Source organism: Dunckerocampus dactyliophorus, chromosome 19 (assembly GCF_027744805.1).
Source record: "Dunckerocampus dactyliophorus isolate RoL2022-P2 chromosome 19, RoL_Ddac_1.1, whole genome shotgun sequence".
Taxonomy (NCBI): Eukaryota; Metazoa; Chordata; class Actinopteri; order Syngnathiformes; family Syngnathidae; genus Dunckerocampus; species Dunckerocampus dactyliophorus.
This window is the reverse complement of record NC_072837.1, coordinates 11,204,815-11,227,056: the sequence shown is the minus strand read 5'-3', so window position 1 is coordinate 11,227,056 and position 22,242 is coordinate 11,204,815. Positions and strand designations below refer to the sequence as shown.

The 22,242-nt window shown below is 41.3% G+C and overlaps 2 protein-coding genes across 10 annotated transcripts in view; one reads left to right on the top strand and one right to left on the bottom strand.

Moving 5' to 3' along the window:
- lbr (lamin B receptor) overlaps positions 1-10,345 on the top strand; it is a 25,990-nt gene extending 15,645 nt beyond the window's left edge. For 5 of the 8 annotated variants that reach the window (XM_054761857.1, XM_054761863.1, XM_054761859.1 and 2 more), the window contains 2 exons: positions 256-378; positions 514-10,345. In XM_054761857.1, the coding sequence (XP_054617832.1) occupies positions 256-378; positions 514-674 (284 nt within the window). In that variant the 3' untranslated portion in view covers positions 675-10,345. The remainder of the gene's footprint in view (positions 1-255; positions 379-513) is intronic. The other 3 variants (XR_008566965.1, XR_008566964.1, XM_054761862.1) reach the window with 3 other exon arrangements.
- LOC129172283 (gamma-aminobutyric acid receptor subunit rho-2-like) lies at positions 1,103-22,242 on the bottom strand. 2 transcript variants are annotated; one of them, XR_008566967.1, is made up of 10 exons: positions 20,227-22,242; positions 18,433-18,539; positions 16,717-16,784; positions 12,847-13,070; positions 11,665-11,747; positions 11,258-11,398; positions 10,844-10,996; positions 8,749-8,957; positions 6,802-8,669; positions 1,108-5,534 (listed from the first exon to the last, which is right to left on the bottom strand). XR_008566967.1 is itself a non-coding variant. In XM_054761864.1 (9 exons), the coding sequence occupies exons 1-9, from the start codon at positions 20,340-20,342 to the stop codon at positions 8,370-8,372; spliced, it is 1,401 nt and encodes a 466-aa protein (XP_054617839.1). In that variant the 5' UTR covers positions 20,343-22,242; the 3' UTR covers positions 1,103-8,369. The 2 variants fall into 2 exon arrangements, 1 of the variants encoding a protein (XP_054617839.1); XM_054761864.1 differs by having other exon boundaries at positions 1,103-8,669.

Genomic DNA, 22,242 nt, shown 5'->3' with positions numbered 1-22,242 from the left:
ATTTAAAAGGTCTATTAGTGCCTTTATTCATGGTTGCTGTTGTTGCAGCTCATACAGTACATTGGTTTGTAAATCTGGGGGTGAGGCTGAAAAGATTTGACATAAACTTTAAAATATTTTACAGTAATTTATGACCTGCAAGGCATGCTGGGTGACCTTTTTTTGGACAAGTGTGCATATGAGCTTCCCAGCCCGCCTTGCAGAGGTGATGGCGTGACATCAGTAACATCACTTTTCTTTTGTGTTTCTCTCCAGACCTGAAGACCATTCCAACTGCAACCGGGAAAAGTCTTCTGGTGTCTGGCTGGTGGGGGGTGGTCCGCCACCCCAACTATCTGGGAGACCTCATCATGGCTCTGGCCTGGTCTCTACCCTGCGGTGAGTCACTTTGCCATGGGACGCATCCAAGTCCAGTACAAATCTCATAGATTTTACTGTACTGAAAAAAACAGTACATCTAGTAAAGGAGACCGCATTTTATCATTTCAAAACGTTCCTGTGGTCCATGCCTAGGCTTCAGTCATCTGTTGCCGTGGTATTACATGATCTACTTCATCATCCTGCTGGTGCACCGGGACTCCCGTGACATGAGCGAGTGCAGGAGGAAGTACGGCTCGGCCTGGGACGAGTACTGCCGAACGGTGCGCTACCGGATCATCCCGCGTGTCTACTGAGGAGCTCGGTGCTGGACACTCGTGAGTGATCGCTACGAAAGCTCACACACGCCATTGGTATTTGTTTTTAATGATTTGCTTTTCAAACCAACACGAATTGGAACGCTTGATTGTGGAAGTACTGCAGTACATTTCAAGTTCTACGTAGGAACCAATAAGGACTTTTGTTGGCTTCGTGAGACTTCTTAATGCAAGAGAATGAGAGAAGAATTTGACATTAACGATGTATATTTTTGTACATACACATTTCTTTTTATACTTCAGGTAAAACAAAACCACTTGTGTTGTTTTTATAGCTCCAATACACCCCTGATCCAAAATGTTAAGATCAGTTGAAAAACTGCAAGAATTTACATTTTGCACAGTTGCATCTTAAGGAGATTCTAAGTAGAGCTTCAAAATGCAAAAAGAAGATATGGGAGTGAGCCAAAAAAAAAAATTGAGTAAGCAATTTAATGCTAACAAGCATTAACGTGAAATAGGCTGATCAAAAGTTAAGACCAAACCGCTAAAATAGAAATAAAATGTTCAAAAGAACGACTCCGTAATGAGTAACTGTACCATTGTTGTTCATCTCATGAAAAATTGGTTTCCTAGTGGAATGTTGCTCCAGCTGGTGAAGATGGCTTTACAGAGGGTATCCATTGTCTGGAACTGATGTCCATTTTTGTAAACTTACCTTGCCATTCATCCCCAAATGTTCTCAATTGGATTTAGTTCAGGAGAACACGCACTCACAAAGTGAAGTTATTCCTCTGGAAGAAGTCCTTTGTCAGGCGGTTATTGTGAAATGCAGCATTGTCCTTTTGAAAAAGCCAATCATTAACCCCCAGACGAGGGCCTTCAGTCATGAGGGATGCCCCCTGCAACATCTCCACACAGCCAGTTGCCGTTTGACGCCCCTGCACAACCTGAAGCTCCATTGTTCCATTGAAGGAAAAAGCAACCCAGATCATGATGGTGCTCCCTCCACTGTGCCGTGTGGAAAACATCTCAGGTGGGTTCTCCTTGTCATGCCAGTAACGTTTGAAGTTACAGGACTGTCAAGGTTACATTTTTTCCCGTCAGAGAATAAAAAGTGCCATGTTTGGTGCTCTCATGCAAATTCCAAATGGGCAATTGTGTGGCATTGAAGGAGACGAGGCCTTTGGAGACATTTTTTTCTTCTTAAAAGCCTCCTCTTGTAGATGCCGTCTGATGGTTATTGGACACTTGAATATTCTGTTAAAATAATGTTAAATAATAAATAAAATCTAAATCAGTAAAACAATAAGTGTACACAAAAATCCAATCATGATCATTTTCTTAGTCGATTAATCTGAAGCTTGTTTCAATTAATGGACTCATTCATTTGGTCCATCACTGTTTTCCAAAGTCAAAGCTGATATGTATGAAAATCTTGTTTTGGCTAAAACACTAAGAGGGTAAGGTCTTCTTTAATGGATGATGAAGGAAATTTAAAAATGTTCACATTTCTCCCATTTCTTCTTTTTGCATTTTGAAGCTCTACTCAGAACTTCAAGATCCAACAGTGCAAAATTAAATTCTTGCAATTTTTCAACTGTTCTCAACATTTTGATCAAAAGTGTATTGATTTTTTTTTTTTAAACACCATTTTGGCTTGTTTTCAATGACTGCGTATAATGTGATGATACTGCTTATGTATATTGTGAAGGATGGGATGGAAATAAGCTGTACTGTGCAACCACACCTTACTCAGGACTCACAAGTTTTTTTTTTGTTTTGTTTTTCTCGGGAAGCCTTCCTATAGGAATTTTATAGATGTGTAGCGTTTGACTTGAGTTTTTTTTTTTTTTTTATTCCTTGGTGTATTTGATTTGGATTTAGAGCCTCAAAGTCACTTGCAATCTTGTAGCTCCGCCCACTCTGCTCCCACTTGTCGGAGGGTACCATCTACAATGATGATGATGAACATGTCTTCCGCCGCATGATTTAGTTTTAGTGGCATTATTTGTATTTTTCGGAACACATTCTCTTGTAGTGTTGCTGCCACCTCGGTGAGTTTTTCTCCTGTTGAAGCTTTAATGTCAATAATGACGTTTATACCGTGACAGCATGCAAACTTAAGTTAATGGCGCCAGTATTTGCAGCTCGTGACTTGAACACAAGTAAAAAATCAACCCGAAGGACTTTTCAATTTGACGTGTATATAGTTTTTGCTCTTTTAGATGCCATTCTAGTGGTAGTAATGATTCCTTATGGATATTTAATGTCGCTTTTCTTGTTTTGTTTTGTTGTTTAATTTGGACCATTGTAGTTTTGTTTACAGCTCGATCTGCCATATTTTGCTGTGTATTAAAAGAAATTTTACATTATTCATTAGACAAAGCAATAAAACATTACACCACAGCACAATGGCTGCTTAAAGAACGTATCTGTGGACATGTGGCAGCCATAAGTGGAAGATGTTCTGTATTTTTTTTTTTTTTCCACCCCCTCCTGGTTGTATACACAGCAATCCCTCACCGCATTGCGGTTCCAATTTGGTGGCTTCACTCTAGCATGCTTTAATTTGAAAAAAAAACATGCTGTTTCGTGGTTGAATACGGCCTATTAGTGAAATCATATGCATATTGAAGCAAATGTTAGTATTTTTTGCCTAAATGACGCAGTGTTAAGCATAAAAATGGTTAAATGAAGTAAAATGCAAACATAAGGCATTCAGAAGATGCATTCAAAGACATTGTGATATGTTGTATTCCACACTGGTCACCGGAACAACAGGCTTTTATTGGAGAATGTTTGAATTATCATCTAACAGGCACAATAATCCCCAATAAAAATGTGGGCTACTAAGAGGAAACAACTCTGAAACCCCAACATCACTTCCTAACTGCCACTCACTCAGCTCCCCTGGGGAACACATAGTACCACGACCGTGAGTCTTATATATGTCTTAAGTGTCTTATTTCCTGTTATGTCTACTATATTGGGTAATAGGGGTGTTATTTCATGTCTAGAAGGTTCTAATGTTAAAAACCATATTTAGCTCCACGAAAACACTCCATTTACAAATAAGGAATCCTACTTTGCGGAAATTCACTTATCACGGTGGGGTCCAATTAACCGCCAGAAACGAGGGACTCTCCAAATGCCCTAAAAATGGCTACTAAAGTTATTTATAGTTACTTTCCAAAACAGTAATTCAATCAGTAAGGGAATGACTCCTTCATAAATGTAATTAGTTACCAGGGTAGGTAATTACTGCATGAACCTTTTTGGAATAACATTCAAATATGTAAAAGAATTGGGGTTTAGCTTGCAGTTCTCTACCAAAACACAAGGAGGCAGTATTTAAACACTTGTTGACCAGCACAGTGGCCCCTCACTTCAAATTTTAGGAGCACATGCAGAAAAAGGGGGAGCACAAGTTTTTCAGCAAGGAAAAAATGTTCAAGAACAAAATAAAATGGGCAACTTGTTGGCAGGGCCAACCAACCCGACTCTTTTTGCCTTTTAAATGTGTGAAAGAAATGTACTACTTGACACAAACCTGAATTTAATTTGATGCCTGTTTTAGAGTAATACTAATACATGGGAAGTTCTTTGTTTTAATATTTTTTCAGTTAAAAATAACACAACAGAATAAAATTAAAGGGTGTTCCCTTGTTTATCGCGGGGGATAGGTTCCCAAAATAGCCCGAATTAAGTGAAATCCATGGCGTCCAATTTTAATGATCAACCTACACTTAAGTCACTCACACGTATTTTTTTTATGCTGTAACCGTGCCTTTTCGTCCTCGCGTCGTCCTGCTGTATTGTAGCATTTTTGTATCATTATTAAAACATACTGCTCCAGTCCTGCTCCTCCTTCCAACCGAAGATTCATTTACAAGCTAGCGATGACACAGGAGACACGAAGGAGATTGATTGACAATGGTCTACAGCCAATCAGGGCGCAGAAATCAATGGGCAGTGCGAACAGACGAGCGAGGGAAGAGACACTCAACTTCCCACAGTTTATTTCTCCTTAAAGGGCCAGTTGACCAGTGACTAGGCACACGGTGACCTAGTGGTTAGCATGTTGGCCACACAGAAGATCTGGGTTTGAATCTCTGTTGGACATCTCTGTGTGGAGTTTGCCCCAAAAACATGCATAAATTGTCCGTAGTTACGCGCTCTGTGCTTGACTAGCGACCAGTCCAGGGTGTACCCCTGCGACCCTAGTGAGGAAAAGTGGCATAGAAGTAGGCAAACAGTCACATATGACGTTTGTGGACCAGAGACTGGGCGGATAAGCTAGCTGCCACCAGAGAGACAGCGGAGCCAGGCAAAATGTGTAAACAAAGATGATAGAATAATCGGACGTCAATCAAACGGGAGTAATCACACACGCTTAGCCGTCAATTGACTACACATTTTACAGACTATATTTCAGTCTCACGGTAATGAGGACCAACTGGTAAACTCAATACGGGACATGCATGAGTACATGAGAAATTCACTCACAATGTCTCATATTTTGGTTGCACAATGTGACCAGTCTGTAGCCCTGATTATTTAGCTTCCTGTGTAGTAGCCGATATCAGTCGATCTCGATATCAGTGCATAATAATAACACGCCACATTTCCCTGTACGTAACGATAAAAGCAAAGTAATTCGATTACCCGTAACTGGAAAACAATAACGGCGTTAGTAACGGGGACACCAGGTGAGCTTCTTGGCACCAATGTCTTCTCAAAGTTAGATGCCAGTGCAGGATTGTGGCAGATCTCGTTATCAACAGAATCTTCCTGTATGACGCCAGAAACGTCTTATGTTCAGCATTTCCAGAAACGCATGTGGCGCATCCTGGAAGGCCTGGAAGGCACCGAGTGCCAGATGGACGATGTGCTCATCTGGGGAAGGAGGCAAACAGAGCATGATGAGAGGCTGGAAGGCCGAACATGTGACGCTGAACGACAACCAAAGCAAGATAAAATTCTTGGGTCAAATCATTGATCAAGATGTCTGGGGGAAGGGGGCAGGCTAAAGAGTCTTTGGAGTTTGTTTCTCTTTAGAATTTCCATACAAGCCAAGGGTGTCCAATCTTTTTCCATCCCATCCATCCATCTTCCATGCCGCTTATCCTCACTAGGGTCACGGGTGTGCTGGTGCCTATGCCAGCTGACTTTGGGCGAGAGGCGGGGTACACCCTGGACTGCTCACCAGCCAATCACAGGGCACATATAGACAAACAAGCATTCACTCTCACATTCATACCTATGGACAATTTCCTAGAGTTGCCAGTTAAGCTAACGTGCATGTTTTTGGAATGCGGCCTAACTTTTTCCATACATATTGAAAAATGAAAGGATGCAAGGGTCACTTGGATATTTTGTAACAATCTGCTAAGAAGTTATACAAAATTAGAGGAAAAAAAGTTGTAATTTTACAAGCATTACGTAATATTATGAGGAAAAAAATCAGTCATTTTACTGGCATAAAGTTGAAATATTAAAGAAAGGTGTTATTAATTTTAAGTCAGAATATTTTGAAAAACAAAACAACAAATGAAGTTGTAATTTTTGGAAAATGCCGCTTATCCTTTTTGGAAAATTATGTTGCAGAAAAAGTCCCAATGTTACGAGAATAAAGTCATAAGAAGAAAGTTGAAATATTTGGAAAATTTAAAAAACCAACAGCAGAAATGTAATTATTTTTTAGGAAACTAAAGTCAAAATATCAAGAGAGAAAGGTTGTATTCTCAGGAGAAAAAGTTGCAATTTTACGAAAATAAACTTGTAATATTAAGAGGAAAAATAATGTCATTTTAATAGCATGGAGTTGAAATATTAGAGAACAAAATACATGTTTTTAAATTAAAGTCGGAATTATGAGAAATAAAACAAAACAAAGCTGTCATTTTTGGAAAATTAGGTTGGGGGGAAAAAGTTATAATCGAAAAATAAAGACATAATACGATTATTTGAGAAGAAACTTGTGATGTTGGGGAAATCGGCAAAAATAGACATCATTTGTGAGCATACTCAGACACAAGTTTTAAGTTACCGTAAAAATACAAATTATTTAAAGCAGAAATCAGAATGCGTTGGAGCGAATGCATACCTTTCAACATTTGCTTTACAAAATATGGGGAATTTTCTAGGAAAATAAGGAAATTACCGTAAATCCATATATCGGTTTTCTTCCTCTTGTCCGGGTCCGGGTCGTGGAGGCAGTGGTCTCACTAGGGAAGTCCAGACTTCCCGGTCCTCGGCCTCCTCTTCCAGTTCCACTAGGGAGAGACTGAGTGTTCCCAGGCCCACTGTGGGAAATAATCCCTCCAGTGTGTCCTAGGTCTGCCCGGGGGCCTCCTCCCAACTGGGCATGCCCGGAACACCTCACCAGGGAGGCATTTGAGCTACCTCAACTGCAAAAGCCACCTGCGAAGGACCACCGGCTCTACTCTGATCTCCTCCCAGAGTTCCTCACCTTACCTTTCCGAGGAAACTCATTTTGTCAGCTTATATCTGCTATCTGGCTCTTTCGGTCACGACCCAAAGTCATGACCATACGTGAGGGTGGGAACGTAGATCAACTGGTAAATCGAGAGCTTTGCCTTCCAGCTCAGCCTTCTCTTCACCAAGGTCTATCTAGCACAGCGGCCGCATTACTGTAGATGCTGTGGTGATCCACCTGTCGATCTTACTCTCTAGCCTTCCCCCAATCGTGAACAAGACTCCGAGATACTTGAACTCCTCCACCGAGGGCAAGACCGCATTCCCAACCCAATGAGTGCAATCCACCCTTTTCCGGCTGAGAACCATAGCCTCAGATTTGGAGGTGCTGAGTCTCATCCCAGAAGCAGTCCCCCCCAGCCTGATGAGGCCATCAGGACCACATCATCTGTGCATAGCAGAGATGAGATCCCATGATTATGAACCGCATCAATGACAAAGGGCATTGGCAGTGCAATGCCCTTTCCCAGCCCACATGTGGTTGGTTGTAGTGCTGGTTCAGTAGTGTTCCACGACCAGGATGAAAAACACATTGCGCTTCCTGTAGATAAGGTTCGACTGACAGTCGTACCCTTCTACCCCAGGGAAGCTGAGGAGTGTGATCCCCCTGTAGTTGGAATACACCCTGTGGTCACCACCCAAGTCTGCCACTCCAAAGGTATTGTTCCGGACTTGCACGCAATGTTGAAGAGACTTGTGACCAAAACATCCACAACATCCAGAGCCTTGAAGAATTCAGGGTGAAACCTGTCCACCCCTGGAGCGTTGCCACTGAGGAGTTTTTGAACAACCTCGGATACCTCAGACTCTGCTTCCTCTACGCAAGGTATGCAAGGTGCGATTGAGAAGGGCCTTGAAGTATTCCTTCCACCGTCCGTTTATATCCTCAGTTGAGGTCAGCAGGCCAGGACAGGGCACTGCTTCCCCTTTCTGAGGCGGCGGACGGTTTGCCAGAAAACCAAAAATCTGATTTTGCATGGCTGTGAATGGTGACTGTGAAGGGATCCCACTCTACAATGACATGGAAGTACCAACGAAATCGGACGATCCCACAAGCAAATTTTATTTATTTATTTATTTATTTTATTCGTTTTTTCCCAAGAGACTTGTGCAAACAGTCCAGTCGATTATTAGTGGTGACGCCATACTCTTCACTGGTCATACTGTAAATGGGAACAAATATCTGCTCTAGATATCGTATATGTTGTGTCGCATCGCAAAAGATCCAGTCTTTCAGCAGTACACACACCAATATATGAGGTTAAAAAGGGTGTAGGCACCAGGGAAGATGATGCGAGAGTAGGTGTCAATGGCGTGGGTGTTCTGGATTATCCGGAAATTGCGGACACTCTTCCGCTTGCTTAATGTGGACTCGTCCAGGGAAAGATGCACCATCATCTGCTCGTGTTTGTCTTCTGCGTCCTCAACTGCCATGGAGGCCCTGGTGTACCCTGCCAGGCTATTGGCATCACTATACGTCCCATCCATCATCATTGTCTTTGCATGGGGCATGCCACAGGTGCAGGGCAGCGTCTGGAACAGGACAAATAATAAACCTCCAATTTCAGATTGGTTTTGCAGGTACGTGAAATTCCCAAGACTGCCTCTGTACCTGTTCTTGCGCCGTTTCCCGGAGCTTTCGGTCCTTGCCGTCCCTTACCGTTGTCAGGTAGTTGACGGCAGCATATTGAAGGACGGACAGGAAGACAAAGACAAAACTGACCCAGAGGTAAATATCCACAGCTTTGATGTAGGACACCCTGGGCATGGACGCATTGACCCCAGTGATGATGGTGGACATGGTCAGCACTGTGGTTATACCTAAAAATAAAAAAGAGAGTGGAACCCGTTTGTGCGTCGACGCCCCTTGGACTGACTCACAGTGACCAGTCATAAGGAGAATGGGTGACGATCAAGGATTTTTTGTTTGTTGACTTCGTTTTCCTCCATTTGTGCATATTTTTATTTAGATTGTGTTTTCATATGATATTTAATACTCTATTTCTGTAAGTCCAACAAAAGGTAATATTACCAATGATATAGGTACTACATGTACGTGTATACATATACAGTATATGTGTATGTATGTAAATATGAGTTTGGATGCAGTAGTAATATTAAACGAGGATAATTAATGAAAAAAAACAATAATAAGTGATATAATAATAAATGTTATTTACCTTTGAAGAGGAGTCGCCGAGCATACGTCGTTGTGGTGGAGAAGGAGGAGGAGTTATTGAAAAAAAGGACAAATGGTCGTCGTCGTTAGACTCTTCTAAAAGAGGTAGTGTTCTGTGGGTGGTGTAGAATTAAGCAGGCCTATTAACTCTTCATAAACTTTAATCACACGCTCTGTCTGGGTTGCATCGTACAGCTACAATTTAGCTTTCCATTTCTCCTTTACACTCTCCCCACCTTCTTCCTCTACCTGTTGGTCCCATTAGCAGTGTCACAGTGCCCTCTCCTGGTCAAGCATGTAGCAGTAGAAATATGGAGTTACTACAAGGCAAAATACATGAAAATATAGACCAGTCAGCTTGCGTTCGTATTTCCGAATGTTCGCAAGTCGGATGTTCGTAAGTTGGGGACTTAGTGTATTATTATATTAGCAATCATCGATAGTAGAGGTGTGGCAAAATGTGACGATATTTCTCTGTCTCTGATACTGTCTCGCGATATTAAATAAATTAATCACAAGTGAAAATGAACTGAATCATTTTGCCAGCCTCCATAGATTTGTTTTCCTCGTCTCTCGCCGCCAAACAAGCAGGAAGAGGGTTCACTCTGTGCATTGGTTGAGCACCTAGACGCTTCACAGAACATGCATGCACGCAACAAAAGAAGAGTGAAACCTTGTGAGGACGATGCAAGGTAACGGTAGTACAAATTCCATCCATCTGTTTTCTATGCTGTTTATCCTCATTAGAGTCGCGGGGGCATTCGGGCTGCTCTTTAATACAGTTGAAAAGCCAGCATTCCAAGAAATGCTGCCAACGTTTGACAGACAGTACGAATTGCCTGTGACAAAATATGTCACAAACACCAATTCCACAACTTCATTGAGTGAAAGATGTCATATAAAAGGAAATATTACATTATTGTGATATATTATTGTGATATATTATCATATCAGCGGTTTATTTTGTCTCAAAATGTCGACAATAATAAGGTTTAGCATCATTTTGTGGGACAATAAACATTTAAAAACACACCAGACTCAGTTTTTTTGTCCAGTCATATTTCTTCATCGTGCTTTGCTTAAAATTGATGTTAAAATCTCGTATCGTCTCCTTCCCGTGGACCCAATCTCGTGCATCGTCTTGCGACACCTCTAGTCGATAGTCGTCACTATACCCATGCTGTAGATCTACGTAAGACAACAGACGTCACCTACAAGCTCAACATGATACATTTTAAGAAAAGTCCAAGCTTAAAATGGGCAAAAACAAGCCAACGCTCCGAGACCGGCGTATGTCATTTATCTTCTTCTGCATTCCTCTTGTCCCGTTTGGGTTTGCCACAACCGATCACGTGTTTCCATCTTCCTCTATCAGTCCGACCACCTCTCTAACTGCTTCTAGAAACCTCCCCGTTCTCCCTGGAGGCTCCATCTCCAGCATCCTCTTGCTAACACCATCAGTGCAATCGGAGTCACGGGCTGGTGCGCCAACCGTGCTTACGTTTGAAGGTGAAAGAAGACGACGTACCTAGTGACACCCGAGCAGGGACGGCCCTGCGGTCAATCCAGAAGGACACCCAGGACAACATGACCATGAGCGTGGCGGGAAAGTACGTCTGCAGCAGGAAAAAGAAGATGTAACGCCGCAACGTGAAGTTGATGTACAGGCGGTTGTACCAGCCTGGGGACAAAGTAAGCAAAATGTTAGCATTTTTGTAAACACAGATGCTAACCCTAGATCAGGGTTGCTCACACTTTTTCAGCCTATGAGCTACTTTGAAAATGACCAAAATGTCCCAAAAATCAACCTCTTACTATAAACACACAGAATATATCCAGTAGATACAAACGTAACCAATAATAATCATAATACATTTATATCAACATTTTTTTTTTTTGCATTATTCAAGCACTTTTTCCATCTTCTTCTCCTTCAGGGTACCTGTGCTGCTGTAGTAAGCTAATCTGGAGGTCGTGTGAAACTTCTGGATGAGGAACTGAGACAGAGAAATCCTGTCATCGGTACTCAGGGACTCATCGCCGCTTTTCCAATACAGCATCAGGTCCTCATCTGTGTAAGCGTCTGCAAAACACAACATTTTGGAAGGTATCCATTCCAGCAGCGGTAATTGGATTACAAAGACGGTTACGTAACATGTTACGTCGCGATCGCCGCTTTTGCTGTGCTCGCCCACTGACCTTTTGCTCACTGCTACTACGCAGGAAGCTACAGCGCTAGTCAAGAGTTGTGGTTGCTCACTATCAGTAAAACACAGCCCCCCCCTGGCGTTTTGGCAGAGAATTGCAAGCGACGAGCAGGCCTTCTGATCAGATCACATGACTACTTACAGCTCTCCAGCTCCAGGGAACATGTCTGTGAATCCAAAGGAAAACGACTGAAATCCATGTTGCATGCGGCCGTCACTGTAACCCTGCAGGACACAAAACCATTCATTAATCATTTTTCGGGGCTGGGGGGAATAGTGTTAGAACTCTTCCTAAACCACATCTTTTTTTGGTCTTTATTTTTGGCCTGATTTTGTAAGTGCAAGTGCAGTTCACACAGGAGCTGCTGTCGGCTACTCTCTAACTCACATATGCAGTTCACACAGGAGCTGCTGTCGGCCACTCTCTACACTGCTAACCCGCTGCTAGCACTCGGCTAACAGTCAACTCTAGCCAGCTGACGTCACACACGTCACTTCCCAGGCCCCGCTTCTTAAAGGCGCACTCGACAAACCACAGATACTGTATTATACTTTATATCACATCTTTTCAATGCCTCATATTTGTATTTTCATTCATTTAGCCATTTTTATGCTTGAAAATGATTAATTTAGGCCATGAATACATACAATTTCTTTAAATATGCTTTTTCCCCCCTAGTAATAGACCATATTCAACCACGAAACAGCACTGAAGTCATTTACTTAATTTGGTGGTGTCGCATGATTGTGAGAATTACACAGGAGGACCTGGTTGGTGATGTCAAGGGAGTTGGGAGCACAGGAAAAGCGTTGGCAAGACACTTGGCTGTGATGGATTGAGATCGCGGTCAAGAAGACACGTACAGACCCGTTTCAAGTCTGACGACCACCTGAATGATTCAGACGAGGTTTGGGAGAACGTGTTGTGGTCACATGACACCAAAATTGAGTTCTTTGCCATCAGTTTGACTTGACGCCGTTGCAGGCAGAGAAATGGTGATTTTTCAGGGTTTATTTTTTTACTGTTACAAAAATATACCATAAAAAATGCTCATATCTCTAAGGCAAACTTAAAAAAAAAAAATCAGCAGGGGATCAAATACTTATTTTCCCCGTTGTATAAAGTTACATTGCGTTAGTAGTGCCTTACATGACCACTGTTGGGCATACGCCTTTAAAAAAAGTGAGCAGTTACTTTCCCGAAAAATAATGTAATTAGTGATGGAATTAATCCTTCATAAATGTAGTTAATTACCAGAGAGATACTTTTATGGAAAAACCTTCACATACGTCAAAGTAGGGGGGCGAGGATTCCTGTCCTCACCTCAGGCTGTAGAGGACATGACCGTCAGGAAAGACGCGCAGCATGATGTTCTCCGTGGTGGTGTCGTGAATGAAGGACCTCTTGGAGTGGACAAAGAACACGTCAGGCACCCAGATTTTTTTGACCAGGCGCCCGTCAAAGGTCATGCTCTTGTTGGTGGAACTGGAGAAGGCCAATCTCTCATCCTTCCAGTAGTGCCTCAGATACAGGGTCATGGTAAAGTCCTAAACAAAGGGACGTCACAGAAGACTGGGTGATACGTCAGCTGACGACACAAACATACACAGTCAGCATGCGTGTTTATGTCTTGTCATATTGTTTACAAAGGCTTCGGGACAAGAAAAGCCAAAGGATTTGAATGAGCACTTATAGTTATTGCTTTTTCTTGGCTTGTTTTGCACTATTGACTTCATTTTGCTCTTGTTAAGGAAGGTGAGAAACACGATTGAATTCAAGAAATAAGTCATGGCAAAACACAAAGTTGGTGTCCGTGTTGATCTAGCTGCCATTTCGTGTCTTTGTCAACACGTAAAAGTAATCATAAATGTTTTATTTAGTTTATCCCTTTCATTCATCCTTTATATTCATTTATAAATGTTTGTGCATTTAAAACTATAATGGTACAACTATAAAAAAAAAAAACATGTTTGTGTTAACACTTTAGGTGTAACTGTGTTAGTTAGCAAAGAACTACAAAGTCCACCACCGATGACATCATGGACGGGCGACGGAGCTGACTTCTGTTTCTTGTTTCCATGTATTTTTAGCAAGCTGACAATGCAGACGTTAAAGATACATTAAAAACAGTTGGACTCATGTGGTGTATTAATAACATGACAAGACGCGCGCTGTATTGTCAGTTACCGGAAAATGTACGCAAACCGTGGCAAAATGTTATCATAAATATTTTATGTTAACAGAAAACCATGGTAACTTGGCGTACGCTAACCGAGGCTCCACACTATTTCGCAAAATTTTATCATAAATATTTTATGTTAACGGAAAACCATGCTAACTTGGCGTACGCTAACCGAGGCTCCACACTATTTTGCATTGTTTTCTGCATATAAAGCTGTTACGTTAAACTTATCAAAACCGATTGTAGCTGGGAGACGCCGGTTCTTTTTTTGCACGCTCGGAGGACATAACTAAAACGATAATTATTCTATATAAAATGCATTTTTTTGACTATTTTTGGGTGTCTCGAATGGAAAAATTGCTTTGGTTTTAATACATTGTCATAAGACTTTCTGGAACGAATTAATAACGAAAACCGAGAGTGTTCGCTAGATCTGCAACAATTCATCGATGATATTCATCCACTATCCAATTAATCAGCAACTACTTTGGCATTCAATAATTGCTTTGTGAAAAATAATCATGAGTCGCAGCCCTATTGTTCACAAATAAGTTTGTTGATTAAAATATATATATATATATATATATATATATATATATATATATATATATATATATATATATTGCCTAAAATCTTTCTGCTGTTTTATTCAGATTGTAATCGTGATCAACAAATTGCTGTTGGATCGATACCAATATTTCGCCCACGCAGTGTATGCAGCAGCTTCAAGACATGAGATAATGGTATCAGGAGAGATTAACAGTTGTCCTGTGTCGCATCAAGCAATATCTGTCTGCTGTGCTTACTGAGCTTACGTAACATCAGGACGCCGGTTTTTAGATTCCGCCCATGCTAACACAACAGATGGATGCTTTAATTACATTACTCAACATCCATTCAATCCAAGTTTGAGCAAAACAAAAACTAGCCCGGAACTTTAATTCTGATGATCTTTCTGAACACAGCAGTTGAACGACAACAACTGAAATGATTCCCCTTAATCCATTCCTTTAAGCTTCTGATGCCATCACAGCGGCCAGCGGCGTTTACTTCGGTTTGTTCGTCTTAGTCGCAAAGATATCTTTTAGTAGTACGGGGGTGATATAATTATCTGAAGTTTATCCTGTTACAAAGACATGAACAGTCCATCACTTTAATGGTAGCTTTATTGGTTTTAACAGAGAAAGACACAATAGCACCCTGGTGCCAGGAAGCTTGATGAACAAGAGATGTGAGTTCTCACAAACTCACAAGGTTTTTACTGAATCACGAGTCACGAGTCCTCCTCTCTGTTAACTCATTCACAGAGTTAACAGTGGTGCGACTGGCACCCTAACTGCTTGTGTATAAATGTCTTAGCCTGCGGAGAAAACAGCAGATTTGGCCCCTGCCTCAAATCACAGGCTCGACATAATGAACGGTTCACTCTCTCAGCCCGAGTTTCACTGACTTACGGGTTGACAACAAACTCGAGTTTCACTGACTTACGGGTTGACAAAAAGTTGAGTTTCACTGACTTACGGGTTGACAAAAAACTCGAGTTTCACTGACTTACGGGTTGACAAAAACTCGAGTTTCACTGACTTACGGGTTGACAAAAAAACTCGAGTTTCACTGACTTACGGGTTGACAAAAAAACTCGAGTTTCACTGACTTACGAGTTGACAAAAAAAACTCGAGTTTCACTGACTCACGGGTTGACAAAAACTCGAGTTTCACTGACTTACGGGTTGACAAAAACTCGAGTTTCACTGACTTACATGTTGACAAAAAACTCGAGTTTCACTGACTTACGGGTTGACAAAAAACTCGAGTTTCACTGACTTACGGGTTGACAAAAAACTCGAGTTTCACTGACTTATGGGTTGACAAAAACTCGAGTTTCACTGACTTACGGGTTGACAAAAACTCGAGTTTCACTGACTTACGGGTTGACAAAAAAACTCGAGTTTCACTGACTTACGGGTTGACAAAAAAACTCGAGTTTCACTGACTCACGGGTTGACAAAAACTCGAGTTTCACTGACTCACGGGTTGACAAAAACTCGAGTTTCACTGACTTACGGGTTGACAAAAACTCGAGTTTCACTGACTTACATGTTGACAAAAAACTCGAGTTTCACTGACTTACGGGTTGACAAAAAACTCGAGTTTCACTGACTTACGGGTTGACAAAAGCTCGAGTTTCACTGACTTACAAGTTGACAAAAACTCGAGTTTCACTGACTTACGGGTTGACAAAAAAACTCGAGTTTCACTGACTTACGGGTTGACAAAAAACTAGAGTTTCACTGACTTACGGGTTGACAAAAACTAGAGTTTCACTGACTTACGGGTTGACAAAAAACTCGAGTTTCACTGACTTACCAGTTGAGAAAGACTCGTGTTTTACTGATTCAAGGGTGCTTGACAAAGACTCCAGTTTCACTAACTCACGGGTGCTTGATGAAGACTCAACTCTCGTTACACGGATTCACGGTTGCTTGCCGAAGACTCCAGATATCTTGCATGGTGCTCCAGAGCTCCTTTGACAGCTCTTTGGTCTTTCCCATGGCGGCGGAGAGGACACACTTTTGTGACAGGTCTTTTGTCCACATAATGAGCTGAGATTAGGAGCACTTTACCAAAAGGGACAGGACTCATTTGTGTGTTTCCTGGACACATAACTGGTCTGTGACGGTCAGAATGCTTGCTGCTTGGTAGAGGATCAAACTCATACACAACTCTCACTCTTATAATAAACCAGAAAAAAATCTGGACTGTTCATATCTTTGGAATATACAATACAATGTCCTTATTTTCCCATTGTATACATTGTAGTACAATAGCATCAAAGCAGTAATACAGTATTTCTGGTTTAATGGAGACTATTTTGTGGGTGTTTGTCCTATGCTACCAGAATTCAAATGAAAATGCTTGACAGAAAAAGGTGCCGCATAAATTCTGATCCTGAAGGTAGCATGATCGGCAACCGTCACCGAAGCGGTATTTCATTTTGTCGCGCCACTCACCATATCTACTTCTGATATGCTGTCCAAGCTCTCCACCTGAACGTCCACGCCGACAGGAACGGCTGGACCTGAGGATAGATTTGATTCAAAAGATGCATGTCACACAGATGTGTTTGAGCGACTAGCATACTCAGGTAGTTGCTCATCCCGCAAGTCCAGTATTTAATTCTGCTTTAGTTCTCTGTAAATCATCACTGACTGCAGCTGGTCGGGAAGTAGGTACAATGGAACCTTGGTTAGCGTCATTAATCGATTCCAGAAGGTCTGACTCTATCCAAAACAGATGGTAACCGAATCAATTTTACCCATAAGAAATAATGTAAATCCAATTAATCTGTTCCGGAAAGCAAAAAATGTTAACATTACAGTTTTACACGCAGAAAACAATTTGAAAAGCATATAAATGATGACAGCCGTGAACCGTTCTTCTGACCATCTCTCACAGTCCAGTGGTCAAACGGAGAGACTCAAACAGGAATTGAGAGACCTGCCTATGTTTGCCTGGCCTCTCAGTCCTCTGCCCCCTCATGCGTACAGCTATCCACCACCTGTTTCCTGATTTGGAGGCTGATGGGTGTTCCGTCCCTGGTCTTTATTCCGTGGAAGCTAACACGTCACCATCAAAGTCTCGACTTGACTTTGATACCACGATCATCCATGTAGATCTTGAACATCTACAGAAAAATGTTGGATGTCTTTTTTTGAGGAAGTCTCTCAAGCCCAGGGTTTAGGAGGCTAAAGAAACACGTATTTGCCGTCGAGTTGGTCCTCATTTCTCAAGTCCATCTCATTCTTATCTTTGCTTCCCGGCTGGTTTACGTTCTGTTACTTCTGACCGTCCTCTGTGTCGACCACACATTGTGATTTCTGAACATGGTCAACGTTTACCATCGGTTTTCCAAGCAGATCGGGGGGGAATCACCTCACACCACAAAGTGATTGGTCAATCTAATCTTTAGTGACGTTACACAATTGGAAAGGAGGGACTTGAGCTCAAAATCAGCCCGATTATCTTTATGTGTGTTCCGGGCTTAACTTGTGCCTCGTAGCAGCTGTCAGCAGAGTCGTCCCTACACTTCCTCACACCATATGGCACGCATCACGTGCCACGCTGAAGTTTCAGTGCCAGCTGACATGTTGCCTCAGCAAAAATACCACATTGACCTGAATACAGTAGCTTTCCGCGGGGGTTACGCGCCACGCCTAGCAGCGAATGATGAAAATCCACGAGTAACTGATACGCCCGTAAAAATGTGTCTTTTTCACACTACTCTGCTAGCTTCATGTCGACGTTCTCCTCTGGTTTCAGATGAACATTTCCAAACATAAGTAACTGTTGTAATTATTAGATTCCGGTCCAGATCCTTCCCCTCCTCCCTTCCATTACCATTGTTCACTCGCAATGGAAGCTAACAAGCTAAACGCAGAGCAGTGGAGCCTCGTACGACCCCTAGTCGCTTCAGAGTCAGGTGGAGGCGGCCTTACAACAGACGCAAGTGCTGTTGTCGCGCTAGCCGTGAGGCCGATTCATCTGTTCTATCGATCATCATTGTCATCCGTCCATCCATTTTCTATATCGCTTCTCCTCAATCTTATGTAAAAAACGAGAGCTGACAGGAAATAAAGGTTGTGGTCTGCTTCAGTCAACTGAATATACGGCCAATCGTGGATAAAACGTCTTGTGTTAATGTTCCCGTGTGTAATGGACGAACTTACCTGCAAAGGCAGGTCTCATGGTGAAGTCATGATCATCAATTTGGAGAAGGTGGACGCTCTTCACCCTCCGGGTTTTGGTTCCATCTGCGGCTTTCTTTGACTTTGGACTAACAAAGCAGACAGGAGTGATTTCAGTGGTTTCAGTTCTCAAGGTCAGCTATAAAACAGTACTATACTACATATATATATATATATATATACATATATATATATATATATACACTGCTATATATACAGTACTATACTATATACACACACTGCTATATATACAGTACTATACTATATATATATATATATATAAATATATATACACTGCTATATATACAGTACTATACTATATATACACACTGCTATATATACACAGTACTATACTATATACACTGCTATATATACAGTACTATACTATATATACTGCTATATATACACAGTACTATACTATATATATATACACTGCTATATATACACAGTACTATACTATATATACACACTGCTATATACACACAGTACTATACTATATACACTGCTATATATACACAGTACTATACTAGATATACACTGCTATATATACACAGTACTATACTATATATACACTGCTATATATACACACACAGTACTATACTATATACACACTGCTATATATACAGTACTATACTATATATACAGTACTATACTATATATACACACTGCTATATATACAGTACTATACTATATATACACTGTTATATATACACAGTACTATACTATATATACACACTGCTATATATATATACACAGTACTATACTATATATACACTGCTATATATACAGTACTATACTATATATACTGCTATATATACACAGTACTATACTATATATACACTGCTATATATACAGTACTATACTATATATACACTGCTATATATATATACACAGTACTATACTATATATACACTGCTATATATACAGTACTATATTATATATACTGCTATATATACACAGTACTATACTATATATACACTGCTATATATACACAGTACTATACTATATACACACTGCTATATATACAGTATGTGTACAAGTATGACTTCTTTAGTTAACATACACACATACTGTATAATATACATATTGTTCTTAATAATAAAACAAAATATATTTAAAAAAAATAGTACAAATATAGTACAAATAGTAATTTATAAATATATGCTAAAAATATATGGCAACAAAATTAGATTCAACGTATTCCATCAACATGACAAAATATTTATTTTAGATAACATTAAAAATGGTAATTATTTAAAAATGTCATGCCTTTTTGCCTATGTAACTATACCGTATATACACACACATTATATACATTATACCATAAAGTATAATTATTACAAATATATGTATTACATTAAGTCAAACTATTTAAAAATTGAAATTTTACCATGTAAAAATGTTTAAAATACAAAAAAATATGATATACAATAATACAAATAAAATATGCTAAATTTAATAGAAAAGAATACATATACATAACTTTTTATTATAGAAAATGAAAAATGTAAAAAAATTAAAATAAAACAGTTTCTAATTATGTAATCTATGCACATGCCCAGACTTGAGACTCCCCATTTGCAAACATACAGTACGACCTCAAATATGCCTGCATTAAAATAACTGAACTTGAAAATCAAACATGGCCAAATTCCGATCACAAGAGTGATTATTCTGATAATATATGTATATATTCTTTGAATCAGGCAAGTATATTTGTGTTTAGGAAAAAAGCAAAGAAACTGTTAAAAATGTGAATAAACTTTCCACACTTACGTGCCCAACGTGTGATTCTCCGTCGGCCATCGTTTTTTCCTGCTTTTTTGTCTCCGACAGTCCCCAATTACAAGCAGGCACAAAAATAATAGCAAAATCCTTGCAAAACAGCGCATAGTAGTTGGAAAGTCATGCGATACGATCTACGTTTGGTGTAGGAGATCCTTTCTGTCTCGTCTGCATTTCTTTGCGGAGAAAGTGAGAGAGCAAGTGTGGATGGAAGGTTTGCCGTTTGCTCTTCAGCAGCATCTGCACCCAGCAGGGGCGGATTTAGGATGGCAGCACATCCGGGGCTTAGCCCAGATGGGAGATGACACTTCGGGTTGTTTTTGTGCATAATACCACAAATGTGCTTTGAATTCAATATGGAATATATTCAAAATAACAAACTGTGAAATGTATGAACTGTCTTATTAGCATTTTTGCTATTGGGACAAATTTGTCACGCCAGGCTTTCCATAGCATCCTTAAGGCTGATGATTAGCAATAGTTTCAGAGCATATGAATTAAGTCAAGAAACATAGTAAGTCAGTCAAATTTTAATATTTAATAGTAGTATGGTTAAATGGAACATCGCCTCCCTGCAGGAAGGGGACTGAGATTGTGCGAGAGATTTGCGACATTCTGACTAGTCAAACTCACCTCAACCCCCAGTTTGGCCTCTGTACCCAAACTCCTGGAGAGGGTCTGGACCTTGTTCTACTCTGGAGTTGCTGCACGGGTGAGCCGGCGAGCTGGTGTGGGCTTATTTATAGCCCCCCCGGTGCCTATTTGTTGGGAGTCATCCCCAGTGAACGAGACAAGAGGGTTATTTCTATATGCCTTAGAGTCCAGGAAAGGATCCTGACTGTCGTTTGTGCATAGCCACTAAATGGCAGCTCAGAGTACCCAGCCATCTTGGAGTCCATCAGAGGGGTGCTAGAGAGAACCCCCGTGCTGGTGACTCCGTAGATCTACTGGCAGAACCCAATGTTCGACACAGAGGTTAGTGAAGCCGTCAAGCTGAAGGAGTCTTACTGAGAGCAAGGATGGCTTGTGGGACTCCTGAAGCAGCTAACAGGTACCAGAAGGCAAAGCTGGGTCAAAGCAAAAACACACTGGGTCAAAGTGTGTGAGGAGTTTGGTGAGTCCGTGGACCACGATTTTCGGTTGGCTTTGAAAAGGTTCTGGCAGGCACACTGACGCCTCAGTAGGGGGGCCTGCACATCACTGTGGCTGAGGTGTCTAAGGTAGTGAAAAAACACCTCAGTGGCAAAGCTCCGGGGTGTAAGAGTTTCGCCCTGAATTCTTCAAGGCACTGGATTTTGTAGGACTGTCTTGGTTGTTCCATTATGTGGAAGTGTGGAACGGTAAATTTGGATTGGCAGACCGGGGTGGTGGTAACCCTTTCCAGGAAGAGTGACCGCAGTGTTTACTGGGGTGGTTAGAAGCTGAGTGTGAAGCTTCTGGGATGAAACTCTACAACTCCAAATCTGAGGACATGCTTCTCAACGGGAAAAGGGCGGATTGTACCCTTCCAGTTGAGAGTGAGATCTTGCCTCAGGTGGAGGCCTTCAAGTATCTTGCGATCTTGTTCAAGAGCGAGGAAAGGCTTAAGTGTGAGATCGACAGGCAGATCGGACCGTTATGGTGATGAGAGAGCTGAGACGGAAGGCAAAGCTTTCAATTTACCGGTTGGTCTACGTTCCTACCCTCACTTATGGTCGTGAGCTTTGGGTAGTGAACAAAAGACCAAGATCGTAGACACAAGCAGCTGAAATGAGTTTACTCCGTAGGGTGGTTAGACGCACCCTAAGAGCTTGGTCATCCAGGAAGAGCTTAGAGTAGAGGTGCTGCTCCTTCAAATTGCCTACTGAACGCCTCCCTGGTTCCCTGGTGAGGTGTTCCTGGAATGCCCCCGGGGCAGACCTATGACTCGCTGGTGGGATTATCACTTTAGAATTCCTCTGTGTTCCACTGGTGGAAAAGGTGGCCAGGGACCGGGAAGTCTGGGCTGCTCTACGGAGACTGCGGCAC

What these genes read in the sequence shown, in the direction of transcription:
- LOC129172283 (XM_054761864.1), bottom strand. Translation starts at nt 20,342, where the DNA reads ATGCGCTGTTTTGCAAGGATTTTGCTATTATTTTTGTGCCTGCTTGTA. An exon ending in AGCTTACTACAGCAGCACAG is followed by an intron (nt 10,997 to 11,257) that starts GTACCCTGAAGG and finishes CTTTGTCCCCAG; the next exon opens with GCTGGTACAACCGCCTGTAC. An exon ending in GGGAAACGGCGCAAGAACAG is followed by an intron (nt 8,670 to 8,748) that starts GTACAGAGGCAG and finishes GTCCTGTTCCAG; the next exon opens with ACGCTGCCCTGCACCTGTGG.